Source organism: Lynx rufus, unplaced genomic scaffold (genome assembly GCF_022079265.1).
Source record: "Lynx rufus isolate CCGP_SWC_20201006 ecotype Redwood Valley unplaced genomic scaffold, mLynRuf1.p SCAF_4, whole genome shotgun sequence".
Classification (NCBI taxonomy): domain Eukaryota; kingdom Metazoa; phylum Chordata; class Mammalia; order Carnivora; family Felidae; genus Lynx; species Lynx rufus.
In genome coordinates, this window is record NW_025814856.1 from 39,933,247 (window position 1) to 39,954,013 (window position 20,767).

General features: G+C 39.0%; 1 protein-coding gene across 1 annotated transcript in view; it reads left to right on the forward strand.

Annotated features, from left to right (window-relative positions):
* Nucleotides 1–235: 235 nt before the first annotated feature.
* The window catches only part of PPP4R2 (protein phosphatase 4 regulatory subunit 2), a 52,176-nt gene continuing 31,644 nt past the window's right edge, over nt 236–20,767 (forward strand). The window contains exons 1-2 of the mRNA XM_047094735.1: nt 236–483; nt 1,487–1,568. Coding sequence (XP_046950691.1) covers nt 450–483; nt 1,487–1,568 — 116 coding nt within the window. The 5' untranslated portion in view covers nt 236–449. The remainder of the gene's footprint in view (nt 484–1,486; nt 1,569–20,767) is intronic.

Sequence of the window (20,767 nt, forward strand, 5' to 3'; positions counted from 1 at the left end):
TCAAATCCTGGGAATTGGCCAGGAGCACCCCGCCGCGACCACTCTAGCTGGAACGGGGGCGCGGCGAGCCGTCGCCAGGGGAGAGGCGGGGCGTCCGGCGCCTGCCGGGTCTATGGGACAGCCCTGGCCGCCCGCCTCCGCCGCGCACGCGCTCTCGGGCTCGGCTCGGGGCGCGCGGCGGGCGCGAGGACGGCGGCAGGGAGCGTGCGCGCGGTGACGTGCCGGGCGCCATGTTGGAGGGCTGGTGGTAGCGGCTCGGGGAGGTGTTCGCTCTCTCGGTCTCGCTCTCTCGCTCGCTTCCCCCGGCTCCCTTCGGTGCCCCCCCCGGTCGCCTGCGTGCCGGAGTGTGTGCGAGGGAGGGGGAGGGCGTCGGGGGGGTGGGGGGAGGCGTTCCGGTCCCCGGGAGACCCGCGGAGGGAGGCGGAGGCTGCGAGGGACTCCGGGAAGCCATGGACGTCGAGAGGCTGCAGGAGGCGCTGAAAGGTGGGGGTAGCTGCCCCCTCTCCCTTCTTCTTTACCCTCCACAGCTCCTTCTGCTGTTTTTCTGGGCTGGGGGCTCCGAGGGGCCGGGCCGGGGGAGGAGGGGGTTGCGCTTCCCCGGCTCCCATCCCCCTCCCACTTCCCCAGGGGCGGGGAGCCCTGTGGGCAGCTCCCTCCCACCCCGCTCTGGGCTTTGTGTCGGCCGCCGGCGTCTGGGCTGGGGGAGGGGAGCCGGGGAAGCTCTGGTAGGGGCCCCAGCCTCTCGCCGACCCCTCTGGGGTGAGGTCGTGGGCCCGCAGCCCCGTTCCAGGCAGGCTCCGTTCTCTGTCAGGCCCCCGTTCGCCAGGCGTCGGGCTAAGAGAAAAAGTAGAAGGTTTGGTGGGGGGGTGGCGGGGAGAGGGCGGTAGAGCAACTTTAAAGAGTCTCAGGAAGTCTTTTTCAGAGCTTCTGAAGTCATTCCTCCACGCGCCCTGATTCTAAGGTGGTCTCTTTCCACGCAACAGGCTTGAGAACCGTGGTTCTCAAACTTCGAATACCGTGTGATTTCAGCATTTTCGGAATTATGAATTGACATCCAAAATCATTTGGGAACGGCTACGTTAGGTAGCTGCAGTTTCTTAAGACGCAGGTTTATGAACTTAACGTAGATAAACAGCGTGTGGAAGTTGGGGCCTGGGATTTGTATTTTAACTGGTTTCCCAGATAAATGTGATGTTGGTGTTCCTCCGGACCACACTTTGAGAAACACCACATTAAGGCTTTGTGGAGAGGTTGAGTGCCCCCTTTAGGGGGATTCTTGTTACGTGTGAAGAGACAAAATGTTGGAACTAGAACTTTGGGAGTCAGAGGTAGCTAGTTGGTTGAGAGGCTGATTTTTTTTTTTTTTTAATAATTGCTTCTTAATATTTGACGAAGGACTGGGAGGAAAGTTTGTTTTTGTAGTGCTTTGGAGATGGTTGATGGCCTTTGAGAAACACTGATAACTTTTCTTTTTTCCCTTATCTAGATTTTGAGAAGAGGGGAAAAAAGGAAGTTTGTCCTGTCCTGGATCAGTTTCTTTGTCATGTAGCCAAGACTGGAGAAACCATGTGAGTTGAAAACATGTATTAGTTGTTACGGTCCTGTGTATCATTCAGAATCGCTTAGGAAAGGGAAAAAAACTGTTTCAGAAGAAGTGAATAATACGTGTGTCCAAACTGTACAAGCTGCAGTTATTAAAGCATTTACTAAATGCATATACTTTAGTTGCTTTATGTATACTCTGTAATGAGTTTTAAAAATTTGTTAAAATTTTCTTTGTATCTATGCTTTTGTACATTTAGAATTTATTAGTCTGAAGAGCTAGAGAAAAGAATGCCTATCCCGTCTGTTATGACCCTTTTGGCTATAACAAACAGACTTATTTCCAAAATTTTGTGGCTTTGATTCTGTCTCAAATTTTTTTTTTTGGTGGTGGTATTTTCCAATATTGTCCTGTATCCAACCTTTTGTTGTCATATTTATATATTTGAGTGTTTGAAGTGTCATTTCTATTTATTCTCTTGAGGACTTCTGGTGATTATCTGACAATTTCCAGATGCTACAGTTTTGACTGTCCTGTAAACTTTCTAGGATAGCTAACTTGTTACATATGCTCAGCATTTTATTAGGCTTGTTTCCAAATGTTGTGAATCTGAAACTTAAACTATGAAGTTTATTTTCAAAAGGATCCTTCCATCTCATTGTGTGTGTAGTTTATGTTGCAGGAGTTGTTTTCACCATCACCAAGTTAATTTGTAGAAAGTAGTGCAGATTTGTGACTTCCTTGTACTCTTCTCTTTGGGTAGGGGGTGGGGAGCAGGAAGGAGAAAGATTTCTTTGGGTGCAGTGTTAATAAGTGAGCGTTCTTTTGGCTCCCTTATGTCCTTTTTGTACAGTTTCTTTTGAGGCCTACTATAAGAGTTGTAAGGTTTAGCAAGTGATAACTGCTTTCTTTGGCTTTATTAGCCAATGTTCATTTCTCACAAGATTGGCTTGTGGCTCTAGTGTGTGTAGCCTTCTAATAACTAGCCTAATTTAGAAAGGAAAAAGATACTCTGATTGAGTGGTCATGTAGACAAACTGAATCTCTGCAGTGCTTTATTAAAATTATCATCAGCTTAAGAATCTGATGTATTCAATCTTACATTTTTATTTATTCCACTTAAAAAATGGAATCCTTTAGGGGAAAAATCATTTTTGCCTCCGAATTACTCTTAGAGCATCTTTTAAAAATTGATGGAACATAACTCACTGGTATTTATGTAGATAAGCTTAAAAATGACTAGATGCCAGGTTTCAAAAAGAAATTAATCCCTAAATGGTAAATACTCTGATTGCCACTGTTTCTTTTGAATTGTTAGTTGGTCCAAACTTATCTCCGTACAGTATCGGGAGGAAAAGCTTTTTACTTTCAGAGTTTTGATACACAAGATTATATCAAACTATTGGGAGATAAATACTTAAAACCTCCTCCTTATCAGGTCTGTACAAACTGTCTTCCCTTTTGATAACTTTCATTGGCTGTAAATGTGTAAATAGTTGAAAACTTCTGAAAGAAATGTTTTTTAATATCCTGTTTGGATCACCAGGTGGGTAGGAAAATTTAACCTGATTTTTGTGGATAATTATTTTGTCTTGATAGAGGTCTTAAGGTCCACCACCTTACTCCCTCTCCCCCCTCCAACCTTTTTACATTTACTAATAGTATTTTGTATTAAAATGGTGGTGTTAGATTTTTTATAGCGTTTGGAAAATATTTTTAGAGTTACTAAAGCAGCTGGTGTTTACAAAGTTTTAGCCTTTGTTGCTTAACATGAGCATGCCTTAATTTTTTTTTTTAATGTTTATTTTTGAGAGAGGGACAGACATTGTGAGTGGGGGAAGGGCAGAGAGAGAGAGAGGGACACGGAATCTGAAGCAGGCTCCAGGCTCTGAGCTGTCAGCACAGAGCCAGGTACTGGGTTCTAACAGGCTCGGCAACGGCAAGATCGTGACCTGAGCTGAAGTCCGATGACACTTAACCCACTGAGCCACTCAGGTGCCTCTTAACTTTTGATTCTGAAATTTGCAAAGTTTCTGTCATTCATTTATTGTTAAATTGAGCTTTATGTAACTTCTAAGATTTTAACAAGAAAACGTAAAGAACAGCAGATCAGGTCTCTTTAGTGTTTTAGGATAGATAGGTTGCTTAAGATAAAAATTCCATAGTTCTGTTTTTATCTTCAGTGATACGTTATAGTAACAAATTATTAACAAAAAAAAATTTGAACTTTGTTTATGGATGAAAATTAGTGACAACTTAGGCTATTTATTTTTCATACAAAAAGAAAACAATTGATTTGTTTTCTAAACAGTTTGATTTCTAAACAATTTAGAGTTCGAAGTACAGGTTTTTACTGAGCAGGAGGTTGTAGGAAAATTAAAGAGTCCTGGAACAATTTTGCTTTCTGGTCTATTAAAAATTATCTATAAACATCTAATATACGAAGTTGGGAAAGATGCCAAGACATGGTGTACTAAACTGTTATGAATACAGAGATTATCTAAAACAATCACCAAATTTGTTGGTTTTGGCTACTTGAAAAAATTGTCTTTATGTTGAAAATGGGACATTACCTTGAACAAAACTTTTCTGAAGGTAACAGTTTGTAACTTAATGCCAAGTATATATTATGTGTTGGATAAACAAACATGTGGTGGGTTTCAATCATGAATTTAAACATTTGATGGGTTTCAGTTGTAGATTTAAACTTATTTGATAAACCTAGTTGCAGTTACTCTTTTTGGTGGGCATATTGTCCCATGTTCGTCCTATGGGAGCTTCTTTAATTTGATTCCAGAGTCCTTTGACTTAATAGTATCAGTAACTCCCTGGTATGATCTGAGCTCATTCCTGCCCAGACCTGGAATCAGCCATTTCTCAAGAAGCCGTGCCTTCTCTTAGTGGGAAATGGTCTTTAAAGAGTACAAACTGGAGAGGAGAGCTGCTTATTATTACTGAGTTGGTCATTGTTTCAAGCCTCTTCAGTGGATAGAAGCTAATGAAATACTTAATGATTCATACTGATGGTTCCAATTCAAAATCAGGACTACAGTGTTTTATTTCTTCCACAATTTTGGTTCCAGGGACACAGGGGAAAAGTCTAATAATAATATCACCAATGTAATTATTGAGGACATTAAAAATATTTCATATCTCTTCCAGTTTGTAGCCCCCATTTAAGAAAAGTAGTTGTATCTACATTATCTGAACATGTAACAATTATAGAAGTCTCTCTTAACCATCACTTAATCTTTTATAGTGGCTCTATTTCAGATGCTCACCCTAGTCCTTAGGTCAATATCTTTAGTCAGTTTGGTTGTCTGGAGTTGGTCCTGTACTAGATTCTTTAGGCAGAGCTCATGGGAGCATTCCTGAGTTCTTGTATATTTTTAAGAGTTTGTGCCCTTTGTTCTTGAAGGTCAGTTGGGTTGGAAATAAAATCATTGGTAGCGTAAATGTGTTAATTCCATCGTTTTCCTGCAACTCAAAGTTACTATCAAAAATCTGATGATAATCTAATTTTCTTTACCTTGTAAGTCATCTACACTTTTTGCCTAGATTCCCAAAGAATTTTTTTTTCTGTTAGGTGCAGTAATTTTTTTGGACTTTGTTTTAGTATTGGGCATTTTGGGTCAGTAAACTCAGGTATGTGGTGTGCTCCTTCAATCTGTATTTTCAGATTTTTCATATCTTTTTTTTTTTTAATTTCAGGAAATCAAATTATGTCCTTTGATTTTTGTTGTCCTCCCCGCCCCCCCCTTGTATTCTTATTTGTCAGATCATCTTGCATGTCTTCAGTATTTTGTCATTTTGTTGAATTCTTTTTCCTTATTCCTGTTTTTTAAAAAAAAACAGTTTTATTAAGGTATAATTTATATGCAGTAAACTTCATTTGTTGAAAATATGTAGTTTGCTAAATTTTGATACCCACATTCAAACATTGACCACACTCAACATTGTGAAAATATCCATTCATGACTCCTAGAAGTTGCCTCATGCCCCATTGTAATCTTTCTTCCCTGTGTATGCCTCCCCTGCCCTCAGGCAAGTAATGATTTACTTTCCATCACTTTAGATTAGTTTGCTTGTTCTAAATTGTATCTAAATGGAATCATACAGTTTGTATCCTTTGCCTTCCTTTACTCAACCGAGATCCAGGTTCGGGTATTAGCAGCTCATTCCTTTTTGAGTAGTATTCATTATATTGATGCCCTACAGTTTTTTTAATACAATCATTTGTGATGGACATTTGGATTATTTTCAGTTTTTTCTGTTACAAAAGCTGCTATGAACATTTGTGTACAAATCTGTATGTGGACATATGTGTTCTTTTGGATAAAAACCTAGGTGTGGAATGGCTGGATCATGTGGTGGATGGATGTTTAACTTCTTGAGAAATTGCCAAACTGTTTTCCAGAGTGATTGCACCAGTTTGTATTCCCAGGAGTACTTTGGGAGTTGAGTTCCAGTTCTCCACGTCCTTTCCAACATTTAGTATGGCCATTCTTTTTTGTGTTAGTCATTCTAATAGGCACATATTGCATAGTGGTTTTAATTTGTACTTCCCTAATGACTAATGATGTTGCATATCTTTTCATGTGTTTGCTGTATGTATATCATCTTTGGTAAATTGGTTCTTCAAATCTTGCCCATTTAAAAATTGAGTTGTTTTCTTACTGGTTTTTGAGAGTTCTTACATATGTTACAGATAAAAGACCTTTATCTGATATGATATGCAAATACTTGCTATAACAGTGTGGCTTTTCATTCTCTTGATAGTGTTTTTCAAAGTGAAGTTTCTAATTTTTTTTTGTTTTAAAGAATGAACTTTATTTTTATTATTATTTTGAGAGAGCCAGAGTGTGTAGGGGAGGGTCAAGGGAGGAGCAGATAACAGGGAGGGGAAGGGAGGGAGAGAGAGAGAGACAGACAGACAGACAGACAGACAGACTGACAAGCAGACTGCAGGTTCAGCATGAAGCCTGATGTGAGGCTTGATCCCACAAACGTGAGATCATGACCTGAGCTGAAATCAAGAGTCGGATGCTTAACTGAATGAGCCACCCAAGTGCTCCTGAAATTTCTAATTTAATTCTATTTCGATTTTTAAAAATACCTTCCTTTGAAGAACTCTTACTGCATTACCTCTTAGGTTCTTTTGTTCTCATGTACTTTCTAGTTTATTTCCTGAAGTAATTTTTTAAGTTTCTACCTAATTGGTTGCCGAATTCTATTGCTTCGTTTTCTGAGTTTCTCTAATTCTGACTTATATCATTTTGTAAGTGTCTTTAGCTCATTTATAAATATTATACAGATTTTGTTTGTTTTTGGACGAGTGTTTGTGGATTCCTCTCATTGTCTGTAGGGACGTTTGTTCTCCTTACTCTCTCTTTTTTTCCTTATAATCACCTTGTACAGGATTTAACCTTGATATTTTTCTCTTGTACTCTTTTACGTGAAATAAGTTTTCCTGACCCTTGAGAACAAGATAGGGCTCAGTAGCATTCCTAACTTGGAGCTCTCTTGTTGTTTGTAGTGTTTAAGAACATGGAGCTTGCTTTCTGAAATTTCCAGCTTCCCTTTTCCAATTTCTGCTTTATTTGGATCCTGTCTTTCCTTCATCTTTATTGTCGTCTTATACTGGGGTCATCTCTGAATGGGAGCTCTGGTTGGTCTTTTTTTTTTTCAATGTTTATTTATTTTTGGGACAGAGAGAGACAGAGCATGAACGGGCGAGGGGCAGAGAGAGAGGGAGACACAGAATCGGAAACAGGCTCCAGGCTCTGAGCCATCAGCCCAGAGCCTGACGCGGGGCTCGAACTCCCGGACCGCGAGATCGTGACCTGGCTGAAGTCGGACGCTTAACCGACTGCGCCACCCAGGTGCCCCTGGTTGGTCTTTTTTAAGAGCACATGGGAGCAAGACTGCTGCTGTCCTTCAGCTCTCATTGTGGGTCCCTTCCGTTTTCTCTTCGGTGGAGTGGGCAAAACCCTTTTCAGTTTCAGCTGCTGTTCTCAGATTGGCGTATCATGATTTCTAGTGAATGCTTGTTGGCTGTTTTGTGGTTCTATTCCTAGGCCCTTCAGGTACACCATGACTTGTTTCTGCTTTCTCTTCCTCGGAACCTGATATGGTACAGGTCGTGTGACTGTCATCTTTCTCACCTGTTTTACTCTTTGGGGTTTGAGAAATTGACTACTTGGTCAGCTAGGGTTTTTTTGTTTTCCAGCTAGTTTTATTATAAGTTCATTTTTGTAACTTTATTTTTGTTAATTGGCTTTTCGCTTTGTGTCTAGTTAAGTCTGATAGAGTTTTGGAGACATGGAAAACTGTAGCAGCACTGTTACCCTCTCATAATTAGACTTCTTCTGAAAACTGTTACCAGTATTCTCAAGTATAAAATGGGAATAATAGTAGCCTCTCCTAGTATAAGTAGTTAATACAGGGAAAACTTAGCACACTGTTTGAGTAAATGCTCGATAAATAGTCGTCATTCCTGTGTTGACACTGCTTATGTTGAGTCTGCTTTATCCCCCCACCCGCTCCCTGAAATTTCAAGTTCTCTGTGTTGAGCGATTTTGACATATGATTAGGAAAATAAAAGTTAAGTTGCTTAAAAGTAGTTAACAACTAATTATTGAAAACAATTGAATTATAAAATCTCCTTACATTGAAAATAAAATCTGCATTATTGAAAATCTCCTTATGAATGAGGCTGTTAGATCCTTCTTCTGTGAGTTTCTTAAAGGAGGAGATTTTGTTTTGTCAACATAGTTTCTAAAATGTCATTCTCCTATACTGCCTTCCTGATTTTTGTCACATCTTTCTAACTTCTGTATAATTAACACTCTTCTCTAGGTTGGCTTGCTTTTTTTCAGATTTGTTTTTAAGTTTTATTAAGTAATCATGACCCCAAGATCAAGAGTTGCATGTTCTTCCAAATGACCCAGCCAGGCGCCTCTTTTCAGATTTTTTTCAAAATAGAAAAATATTACAGAAGTTAAGCGCTCATTTTGCCCTTCCCCATAAATATATCACTATGTTAATTTTATTCCCCTTGCAAGAAACAAGATCTGAAACGACTGGTTTGTTGCATTAGTTCTATCTTTTAAAGTTTCTTTAAAATCTGTAAGTACTAAAATACATACCTAATATGAGTTTTCCATGTGCCACCTAAAGTCCTCATGTACCACCGTCACAGTGGTACACAGGAAGCACAATAGATTTTCAATAAATATTAGTTAAGTGAATGCTCTTTTTGTTTCAAATATTACAATAACTGCAGTAATTAAGGTATGAACATGAATAAAATTATAGTCGTTTTCATTTCTTTCATCACATCATGCTGTAATCTGGATGTGTCTTCTACACTGCACAAAATTGATTGGTGCATTGGAAGATAGACCTGTCACCTTTGTTTTTTGAGTAAAGTTAACTTCAAATCTTCAATCTCTTTGGTGTGCAAGTGAGCTCATATTTTCCATGTTAAGATTTTTATTAGTAGTTGGCCAGTCCCATAATTTCATGAGAGTTAGCATGTGGTAATATCATTCTTGGAAGAAACATGGCTTGAGTTCTGAATTCAGCTTGGCGATTTCTGTGTGAATTTGGGCACATTATTTGTGAGCTTGTTCCTCATTTGAAGAATGGAGCTTATACTCTATAGTTGTCTCAGCTCTTGTGAGGACTCAAATAAATGAAAGTAGATATAAATACTAACATTTGGGAGTAAAAATTAGAATTGTCTGTATGTTGGGCATAAATTCAATGATTTGGGCTTAAGAAACAAGCCTGCAGTACTTTATCCTGTGGAAGGAGCTCTGGTTTGAGTCAGGAGAACACCCAACACCTGGGTTTGAATTCCTGCCTCAGGCTGACTTCTCTGTGCCCTAATTTCCTCATCTGTAAAATATGAGTAATAAAATCTATCTCAAGGTGTGTTGTGGGGATTCAGTGGATTTATACATCTAAAGTTTTTGATACAATGACTGGCACACAATGACAGCCCCCTCCCACCGCCATCCTTTAAATGGAAGCTGCTGTAACTATTTTACTTACCATTATTTAAATCATCTAAGTTACTAAGGGACACAATTTGCTATGATACAGACTGAGGGGTTTGTAATAGATGACCTCCAAGTTTCCTCCCAGCTTGAAGAGCTTATAGGAGCCTGTTGAGGCAGTAGTTATGTAGTTATCTGGGGGTGGTATTGCAGCAATAATGATTAAGGGTGGAAATGGGGCACAGTGATAGTCGTTGAAGTTAAAAATATCTGCTGATGGTGAAAGATGTTAACTGTTGGGAGTATGTTGCAGAGGTGAATCGTTTGCAGACAAAAAAAAATGGAGAATTGGTTTTGTATACTTAGATGAGAAAGATCAGTCATTGTTACCACTTAATTTATTAGAGCCACAAAGAGGTTCGTTCACAGAATGCCATTCATAGTGTACCCTGTATACATGTGTGGTTTTTATCTATATCCAGAGATCCTCTCTGTGCCTGCCAATTAATGCATCAGTTCAAAATGCTGATGGTCTATTACTGGAAGTTTGTGAAAAACTTCATGCTGCTTCAGAACATCTTATTAATAAGAAATTAAGGAATTTATGATCTAGAATTTACTGTGCTTTCCCTCTGTTTTGTGGACTGTAGATCTTTTACCTTAATGATACAGGAGTTTGTCATTGAGGTGAATGAATGTGTCTGTCTGCCTCCCTCTGCTGTCTTTATCTTTTCTTTCTATACCAAAATCAAGTTTCAGTATCAGTAGCAAAAACAGACAAAAAACCAACCCATACATGTATTCAGTGACTGAAACAGTATAGACAGTTGAGGAGGAGAACGTTGGCTGTTATTTCATTTAATACATATGTGTGTGAAAGAATTTTACTTTAAAAATAACCAATGAGGGGCACCTGGGTGCCTCAGTCTGTTAAAGCGTTCAATTTCGGTTCAGGTCATGATCTCACGGTTTGTGAGTTCAAGCCCCACACTGGGGCTCTGCGCTTAGAGTTCAGAGCCTGGTTGGGATTCTCTCTCCCTCTCTCTCTCTGCCCATTCCCCACTTGCTCCCTCTCTATCTCAAAATCAGTAAATAAAAATATTTTCTTAAAAATACACTTAAGGGGCGCCTGGGTGGCTCAGTCGGTTGAGCGTCCGACTTTGGCTCAGGTCATGATCTCGCAGTCTGTGGGTTCGGGCCCTGCGTGGGGCTCTGTGCTGACAGCTCAGAGCCTGGAGCCTGCTTCAAATTCTGTGTCTCCCTCTCTCTCTGCCCCTCCCCTGCTCATGCTCTGTCTCTCTCTCCCTCAAAAATAAACATTAAAAAAAATTAAAAAAATTTTTTTAATATTCATTTTTGAGGGAGAGAGAAAGAATGTGAGTGGGGGAGGGTGGAGCAGAGAGAGAGAGAAAGGGAGACAGAATCCTAAGCAGGCTCCAGGCTCTGAGCTGTCAGCACAGAGCCCGATGTGGGGCTCCAATGAGCCGAAGTTGGATGCTTAACTGACTGAGCTACCCAGGCGCCCCTATTTTTGATCCTTCTAAAGTGTTATTCTCCTTTTGTTACTTGCATGTGGTACTTCTCAGTACTCCTACATAGAATCTTTGATTGATTTTAAAATCGTGAACCTGAAACTGGGATTTATAAGGGACTAGAATTTTCACTTCTGTTTTGGGTTAAAGTTCTTTTATCTAATTAAAAGGCAAACTTGTAGTAAACATTTATTTTGTGCCAGACACTGTCAAATATTTCATATGTCTATCTTAATTTGATCTTTACAACTACTGTCTGAAGTAGGTATCTCTGCTTTTTAAAAGATGATAGTGGGGTGCTCAGTTGAGCATCCAACTCTTGATTTCAGCTCAGGTCATGATTTTGAGGCCCTGAGATCCAAGGGCTGGGTGTGGAGCCTGCTTGAGATTCTCTCTGCCCCTCCCCTGCTTTCTGTCCTCTCTGTCTTTGGCTGTTTCTAAATAAATAAACAAACCTTTTTTTAAAAAGAGGGTACTGAGGGTGCCTGGATGGCTCATTTGGTTGAGCATCTAAATATTTCAGCTTAGGTCACTATCCCGGGGATCAAGTTGAGCATAGAGCCTGCTTAGCATATTTTATCTCCCTCCCCGTCCCTCCCTGGTCTCGAGAGGCTAGCTTGCTCTATCTCTGCCTCATATAAATTAAAAAATAAAAGAGGATTCTGAGGCTTAGAGAACTTGAAAGTTTTAAGGTTGTGCATCTGGTGAGTGACAGAATTGGAATTTAAACTCAGGCATACCATACCGACTTTAGGTTCTCTCATAACACTTACTTTTTTATACCCCTTGTCCCTTGTGCCTGGATGGCTCAGTTGGTTGAGCGTCTAAATCTTCATTGTTGTCTTCGCATCTTTCCTCTTTACTGAAGAAATCTGAGAATCTTTTTAAAATCCTTAGAATTTGAAACTATGCTTTTGATAAGAATCTGTTACTAATTATTTCTGAGATTTTCTTGCTGCTTATCTATCTAATCCTGATCTGAGGCACCTGTCCTGCTTTCCCTGCATTGTAGCATACTATAGTGTGATCTTCTAAGCCCTGAGACCATGGATAGTTGCCTGGGAATTGTGGCAAGAATGGGGAGGTTGGGTGTGGTAGTTTAGGACTTAAGAAAATTAAGAAAATCTTTGTCAAGAGCGTCAGTAAGGTAAAGAAGTATATATTTGATATACCCTTAACATGTGTAAGTTAGACTATTTCCAGTAACTTCAAAAGTTGAAAGCTTGTAGTAATTATAATTTTGCAGAGGTGTAAATTTGAAGCATATAGGTAATGTGATTGATGTATATTTAAATTGAAAGTATGAGCCTAATTTTCTTTTTAATGTATGCATTTTGGATTTGTTATTCTTAGTCAACCAAAAATATTAACCTTGCGGGTTAGGTGGTAATATTTCCATTTACTGGTGATGAAACTGGAAAAAAATATGCTGTAGAAGAATCTGAAATTTGAGAGGTATAAGAGCTGTTACAAGTGCATTTGTAGTGTGCGCTATTGCGTATCTCATAGAAGGAGGGTGAGAGCTTTTTTTTTTTAACTGATGAAATATTTCTATTCAGAATTGTATGTTGTAAAGTAAATTTTATATTTTGGAAGTTGTCTTATTTTGGTCTTATTTTAGGGATATTGTCCATGGTGACTGCAGGGTGAGTTTTGAGATTATGGCTGTTTTGTCTCAAAGTGGTTCTTTAAAAAAAATTATTTTTTAAACATTTATTCATTTTTTGAGACATGGAGCATAATTTAGGGAGGGGCAGAGAGAGAAGGAGACAGAGAATCTGAAGCAGGCTGCAGGCTCTGAGCTGTTAGCACAGAGCCTGACATGGGGATTGAACTCACAGACTGCAAAGTCATGACCTGAGCTGAAGTCCAACGCTTACCTGACTGAGTCACCCAGGCGCCCCATCAAAGTGGTTCTTTTTCTGGAGACAGGTCCAACTTTTCTAGGGATTTTGAACAATAGGATATTTCTGCAAGGAGTAATCTTAAATGGGGGTAGAATGTGGCCCGGTTTTCTTTTTTCCCCAGTTAAGTATTGTTAGTGAATTCAGGGTTTTCCTGGGCATGAGCTGTTGTAAGACAAGTAGTCTTTCTCTTCCTCCTATATAGATACTGATAACTCTTGTCTTGCCCTGTTTATTTATTTATTTTTTTATTAAAAAAAATTTTTTTTTCAACGTTTATTTATTTTTGGGACAGAGAGAGACAGAGCATGAACGGGGGAGGGGCAGAGAGAGAGGGAGACACAGAATCGGAAACAGGCTCCAGGCTCTGAGCCATCAGCCCAGAGCCCGACGCGGGGCTCGAACTCACGGACCGCGAGATCATGACCTGGCTGAAGTCGGACGTTTAACCGACTGCGCCACCCAGGCGCCCCACTTGCCCTGTTTATATTAGAGGGTTCATGAGGACACCTGTCACTGTATCTGGTTTTTTTGTAAATACTGTCTGTGGTATTTGATTTTGCTTTCTTAGTTGTTAGAGGATATGACAGAAATCAATGCCACAGTCAGGATGTGGCCACTTTAAAAATTATTTTCTGACAAAATTTAGATGAGTGAATAGGTGGTAAATTTTAAATACTTAAAACTTTCAGTCTTTCATATTTTAAGTATCTTAATATGGAGACTATCATCATACTGTTCTGTTCCTGTTCCCATTTTAGTTAAGGAGAAAGTTAGAATAACCGCATATTGAGTTGAATGGATCACATGAATTAAATACTTATTGTCTCCATAATGTAAAAAAAAAAGTTAGGTACACAGATTATGGAAATCAGTACTGCTTTTGATAAGCCTGTCTCATTAAAAATTTTTTTATTCAAAGCACTAACAATAAGAAAAAAATCAAACTGTACCTTTAACCCGCTTCTTCTATATTAACAGAATTTTTCTATGTTATATAAATGTATGTGTTGATTCTTTAAAAAAAACCACCTAATATCAAACATCTGCAGTTTGCAGAATACTTGCTGTATTGGCTGTCTTTTCTTATCAAAACACTTAAGTTTACCTTATTGTGTTTATGGGTTGCATACTAGTCCTTTGTTTGGGGTATACTGTAATTAATTTAACCTGCCCTTCTTTGATGATTCTTTAGGTTGTTTATATTTACAGACAATTCAAACAGTGTTTAAGTGAGCATATTTATGCTGGCACAGATGCAAGAATGGGATCTATAGGTTGAAGTCTATATTATTATTTTGACAGGTATTGCCAGGTATTTGGTATTTGGCCTTCCCAAAAATTTTTTCAACCTATGCTTATACCATCAGGGTGTGCAAATTATCTCTCTACCGCAGACAGCACTGAGCATTATTAGGCTTTTAAATATCAAAATCTGATAGATAAAAAATAGTATCTAACTCTAACGTGTTTTATTTTGTGTCTGCATCTTTCCATTTGTCTGTTATTTATAGTTTCTGTCGTCCTCATTTATGAAGTTATGATTTGGTTTTCAGATTTTTATTGATAAAAATGTTAAGTATCCTGATAAAGTTGATTCTAAATAATTATACTTTTTAAGTTTATGTATTCTGAGAGAGAGAGAAAGTACACATGCTGGTTGGGGTGGAGCAGAGAGAGTCCCAAGCAGGCTGTCTGCTGTCAGTGTGACGCCCAACATGGGGCTAGAACTCACACACTGGAACCACGAGTTCATGACCTGAGCTGAAATCAAGAGTCAGATGCTTAACCGACTGAGCCACCCAGGTGCCCCTAAATAATTATACATTTTATTGTGTTAGGAATAATTTGAGTTTACGAGTCTCAAGCAGCAAGTTGTTTTAAAAAGATGGTCATGACTGTATAGCAAAGAATAGTCTTTGTTATGGTTGGTGGATTGAATTGTTATTTCTGGTGTTTGTCTTATTAGTTACACTCTCTAGACAAGTAGTCATATTTATCAGTAACAGTGACTTCAAATATATAGTCTGAGCAGTGTCTTCAATTTTAATGACTGTGTTTGAAATTTTGTCCTTATAAAAGAAATTTTTTTTCGCACTATGGTTCTCGCCTGTTTCTTTGTGAATTGGCCAAAACAAACCACTTAGCTTAAGGGAAAAAAACCTATATTCTGCTCTTAGGTTGACTGAATACTGAGGGCATTCTGAGATCTCAAATGTCAGTCATACTCAAGCAGAAAGAATGAAATTATTTCTCACAAAAATGGACATTGAAGATTGTTCCTACTGTCTTAACTTTAGTTTTGAATAAATACATACTTTTTTAAAATGTAAGTAAAATATTTAATCTTGCCTGTGGTGTTTATGTAAGCTTATAGGACTTTGCAATAATTAGAAGTAAAAGTAATTGCAGATGTTTGAGATTTTGAGATGTGGGCTTTTTCTTTGAATTTGCATTTAATTCTATAATATATGTCTTCACTTTTTTAAATTTTTTTTTTTCAACGTTTATTTATTTTTGGGACAGAGAGAGACAGAGCATGAATGGGGGAGGGGCAGAGAGAGAGGGAGACACAGAATCGGAAACAGGCTCCAGGCTCTGAGCCATCAGCCTGGAGCCCGACGCGGGGCTCGAACTCCCGGACCGCGAGATCGTGACCTGGCTGAAGTCGGACGCTTAACCGACTGTGCCACCCAGGCGCCCCTTCACTTACTTTTTTAAAAATATACATCAGTGGTTCTTAGCCTACGATGATAATGACTGGAGACATTTTTGGTTGTTACTAGTGGGGGAATGCTACGGGCACGGAATGAGTAGTGGCCAAGGTTGCTGCTGAAGATAACTCCCAACAACAAAGTATTATCAGATCCAAAATGTCAATGATGCTGAGATTGAAAGATTCTGCTTCATAGGAAATAGCATACATCAAACTTGAAAATGTGTCTTAGGGGCACCTGGGTGGCTCAGTCGTTTGAGCGTCTGACTTCAACACAGGTCATGATCTGGTGGTTCATGAGTTCGAGCCTCGCTTCGGGCCCTGTGCTGACAGCTCAGAGCCTGGAGTCTGTTTTGGATCTGTGTTTCCTTCTCTCTCTGCCCTTACCCTGCTCATACTCTGCTGTCTGTCTGTCTCTCTCTCAAAACTAAATAAATATTAAAAAAAAATTGTTTTTAATGTGTTTTATAGTTCTTTCACCTGTAAAATAAAAACAGTGGTGGGTAGGATCAAGATGTTTAACCAAACCTTCTAGCTTTACCTTTCAGAATTCTGTTTGAGAAACTTCATAAACTTCAGTTTGAGAAGTAGATACTACTTGAGAAAGAGTTATAGTCTAATTATTAAAGTGTTATCTTTTTTGATGTTCAGTAGATGGAAATCTTAAAAGTTATGTCTTTAATCAAATGTTGCCCAGAAAATTCTGTTTCTCCTTTACTCTCAGCCTCAAAACACTTCTGACACTACGTGTGTGGGCTTTCTTCTCCACACTGAGCAATTCTGTGACACCACGGAGTGTCCTACAATTCAATTCAGTTCAGACTCTCTCTCCCGTTTCAGATGCCAATCAGCATTCAGCTTGTTACCCATGCTTCTGAGTAGCAGGCTAAACAGAGGTTTTCATGGCTTGCTCCTTGGGTTCCATTAATTCACTAGAGTGGCTGCTCACAGAATTCAAAAAAACTGTTTACTTAACTAGATGACCAGTTTATCACACTGGGTATTGAAGGATACAAATGAACAGCCAGATGAAGAGATACAGTGGGCGAAGTCCAGCAGGGTCCTGAACATAGAAGCTTCTGTCCCCATGGAGTGTGGGGTGCATCACCCTCCCAGCATGTGGATGCATTCTTGTTCATGATTCTGGAAGCTCTTTGAATCCATAGTTTGTAGGTTTTTATGGAGGCTCCATAATGTAGACCTGATTGATTATTCACTCTACTTCTAGCCCCTTTCCCCTCTCTGGATAATAGGGAGGGGGCGGTGCTGAAAGTTCCCAACTTCTTTTTTTTTTTTTTTTTTGAAAGTTCCCAACTTCTTCAACGTTTGTTTTTTTTTTTTTGTTTTTTGTTTTTTTTTTTTTTTATTTTTGGGACAGAGAGAGACAGCATGAACGGGGGAGGGGCAGAGAGAGAGGGAGACACAGCATCAGAAACAGGCTCCAGGCTCTGAGCCATCAGCCCAGAGCCCGATGCGGGGCTCGAACTCACGGACCGCGAGATCGTGACCTGGCTGAAGTCGGACGCTTAACCGACTGCGCCACCCAGGCGCCCCAAAAAGTTCCCAACTTCTAATCCCAACTTGGTCTTTGTGATGACACACCCCAACCAGGTGCCCACCAAGAGTTACCTTAGCTGTTTCAGGCGCCTGGGTGGCTCAGTTGGTTAAGTGTCCAATTTTGGCTCAGACCATGATCGTTAGTTAGTTGGTGAGTTCAAGCCCCACACTCAGCTTTATGCTTACTTACAGTTCAGAGCCTGGATCCTGCTTCAGATCCTGTGTGTCCCTCTCTCTCTCTGCCCTTCCCCTGCTCATGTTCTCTCTCCCTCAAGAATAAATAAATGTTAAAAATTTTTAACAGAACAAAAATGGTTTCTGTTATTCAGGAAATTTTGAAGGTTTTAGGAGCTCTATATTGGGAACTGGGGCAAAAGACTAAATAGTAGCACAAAAGATTGTCCTAATACCCCTATTTTCAAGGGTTTTAGGAGCTCTGTTAGGAATTAGGGGTGGAGACCTATATAAATTTCACAAATACATCCATTAGCTTCATGGGACTCATATACATAGGGGAGAGAGAAGCTTTAATTCCTCACTTCATTAAAAGGGTACTGTACTGGCTTTGTGTGTTAACTTTAGCTACTCTGCATATACCTTGAGAGGGTAGGGTTAGGTACATTGAATCAGAAAGGGGTAAGTGAAAGGTAAATTATTTGTCATCTTTCAAATTTAACTGCACATTAAAGTGAGGCCTATGTTCGTTATACATGCATTTCATAAACAAGTTGACAAGATCATAGCAGCAGCTGGAAGTACAAAGTGAAGAGGCCTACTAAACCTGCATATTTTAATGTAATTACTAATACTTCATTAAATACAGTACAAATGGTAAACTGGATGGAACACCGGATGAACAGATGTAGACCAGGACTCTTCTAACTAGGATGTATGGTCATTTTCCATTGTTCCCTTTGAAGTCACCCTTCTTAGCATTACTAGTTAATATCATTCCTTCTTTATCATTCTTTCATTGAGATTATTCTTTAAAATTCTTTATTGATTTGGGTTCGTCTTACCTTTTCAGTCTTCTCTTTTGCCACCATTTGTAACTTCTCCAAATTATTTGCATTTCAGTGAATATGCAGTGCTCTCTTTTGCTAGTAGTATTTAATTCTAATAGCATCTTTCTGTTGGTTGCCTCTGTTCTTCCTCGTGGCATGACCTCCACTTGTCTTTTAACATTGTTCAGATAGCTCAATTCAAATACATAGCAATCTGCTGAAAAGCTTTTCTCAGATTCCTTTTTCTTAATAGAAACTACCGTATTTCTGACATGCATTGATCACGTTTCTGTCGTAGCTGTTTGCTTACTAATCTGTTTATACTTGTGGTTACCCAAGTGTTGAGGGGGCTGAAATTCCCTTACTGAGAATGTGGCACGAAATAGGAGCTGGATTAAATATGTAAATGGAAGAAAAATCAAAATGTTGTCTTCTGTTAAAGAAATATTTTAACTTGAGAAAATAGAAACTATTGTTTCCAAATCATAAGGTTTGTGTATGTAAGAGAGAGAAGCTTGCTTTCTTTTCCCTTTTAATTTTCCCTATGTCTAGATTCTATTTATCCTTTGTCACCTTTGCTTGTGTCTAAGCCTTCCCAGGTTTTCAAAAAAGATAGTAACTTTGCTGTTATAAATTCTCCATTTACCATTTTCTGCTGTGTATTATGGATATATTAATACAGATATTATTTCTCCTGGCTAGCTAGGTAGGCTCTTTAGAGATCATAATTTGGTTTTTGATCTCTATATCCTTCTGTGTCATATGTCACTGTTTCTTCAGTAATAGACTTGCTGTCTTATTTTGGGTTACGAGGACAAAATATCATAGATCACATGGCTTCAATAACAAATTATTTGCTCATAGTTATGGAGTCTGGATATCTGAGATCAAGGTGCCAGCATATTTGGGCTTCGGTTGAGGGCTGTCTTCTGGCTTGCAGAAGGCCACCTTCTTGCTTTGTCCTCAGATGCACTGTGGGAAGAGAGGATAAAGGAGGTGTAATAGCTTGCTGTTCCCCCCTCCCGTCCCCTTCCCCATCATTAGGGTCGCATCCTCACGGTTTCGTCTATACCTAATTGCCTCCCAAAGACCTTATCTCTAAATACTGTAAGTTTATATGTTAGGGTTTCAACATAAAAATTTTGGGCAAACACATTCAGCCCATAACATTTGCAACTGATTTGTGCAATTAGTGCATCTTTCTCTGTTTTTTTTTTCTTTTTTTTTTTAAAGTTTTTTAACGTTTATTTATTTTTGGGACAGAGAGAGACAGAGCATGAACGGGGGAGGGGCAGAGAGAGAGGGAGACACAGAATCTGAAACAGGCTCCAGGCTCTGAGCCATCAGCCCAGAGCCTGACGCAGGGCTCGAACTCACGGACCGCAAGATCGTGACCTGGCTGAAGTCGGACGTTTAACCGACTGCGCCACCCAGGCGCCCCTCTTTCTCTGTTTTTATATCTACTGATTGAATTCAGGTGTGGATTGTTTTATAGAGATGCATTCTTGAAGTTTTTGAATTTCTTTCAGTTTTGTGAAGTAAATGTTTTAGGTACATTCTCTTTAAAGGAAAATGGGAAAGAGAAGGGACTGGGATTTATTGAAAACATACTATGTGATAATCCATACTGTGTGACATTCTGTATAAGATATGCTGGTGTGAAATTCACTGAATGCAAAAGTTCCTTTTGTTATTTTTTCACCACTTAGTTTTTGTGTAATTTCTGATTGTGCATTTTTTGTTTAGTGTTCCTTCATTCCTTAACATCTCTGTGAGATGTTACTTAAGTCAGCAAATACTCAACATATAATCTGTGCTAGGTACTGTGCTAGTTGCTGGGAATGCATTAGTGAGCAAACAAACCACAGTTGCTTATGTTTATTATTTTGGCAGTAAAGTATTATATTTATATGATACTTTGTTGCTTTTATCAGCATTCCCGTGTATCAAGTACGTTAACTTCATTTTTAAAGTTAGGACAGGTGGAAACTTTAAATGTAGTTACTTAAATTAGTAATTTTTGTCATTTGATTCCTGAATTAACCTATGCTATGAGCCTAAGACTAATTAGGTATTGAAGAGGTTAATCCATAATAATTTTTGTCGTACATTTCTGTATTTAAATTTTGGGTAGGGAGGGAAAGGTTTTAGTTTCCAGAGATAATAGCCTCATAATGTATGAGGTGCAGTAGAACTTTGTTAGATTACATGGGAGTAAAATTGAAATTGCTTTAAATTTCTGCTTTTTTCTTTTATGTATATATCACTTCCATATATTTCTCAAAATTTTGCCATAATTACAAATTTTATTAAAATAAAGGTTTAACCTTAGATTTTCTTTGCTACCCAAATAAACATTTTAAGAATAAAATTTCAATGAATTTTCTTCATTGATATGTTTTTTTCCATATTTTAATATCTCTGAAATTGAATGTCTTTCAAACACCAGTAGTCGTGTTGAATTCTTAAAATAATGGGGAATCTTACAGTTGATCCTGACTTAGATTT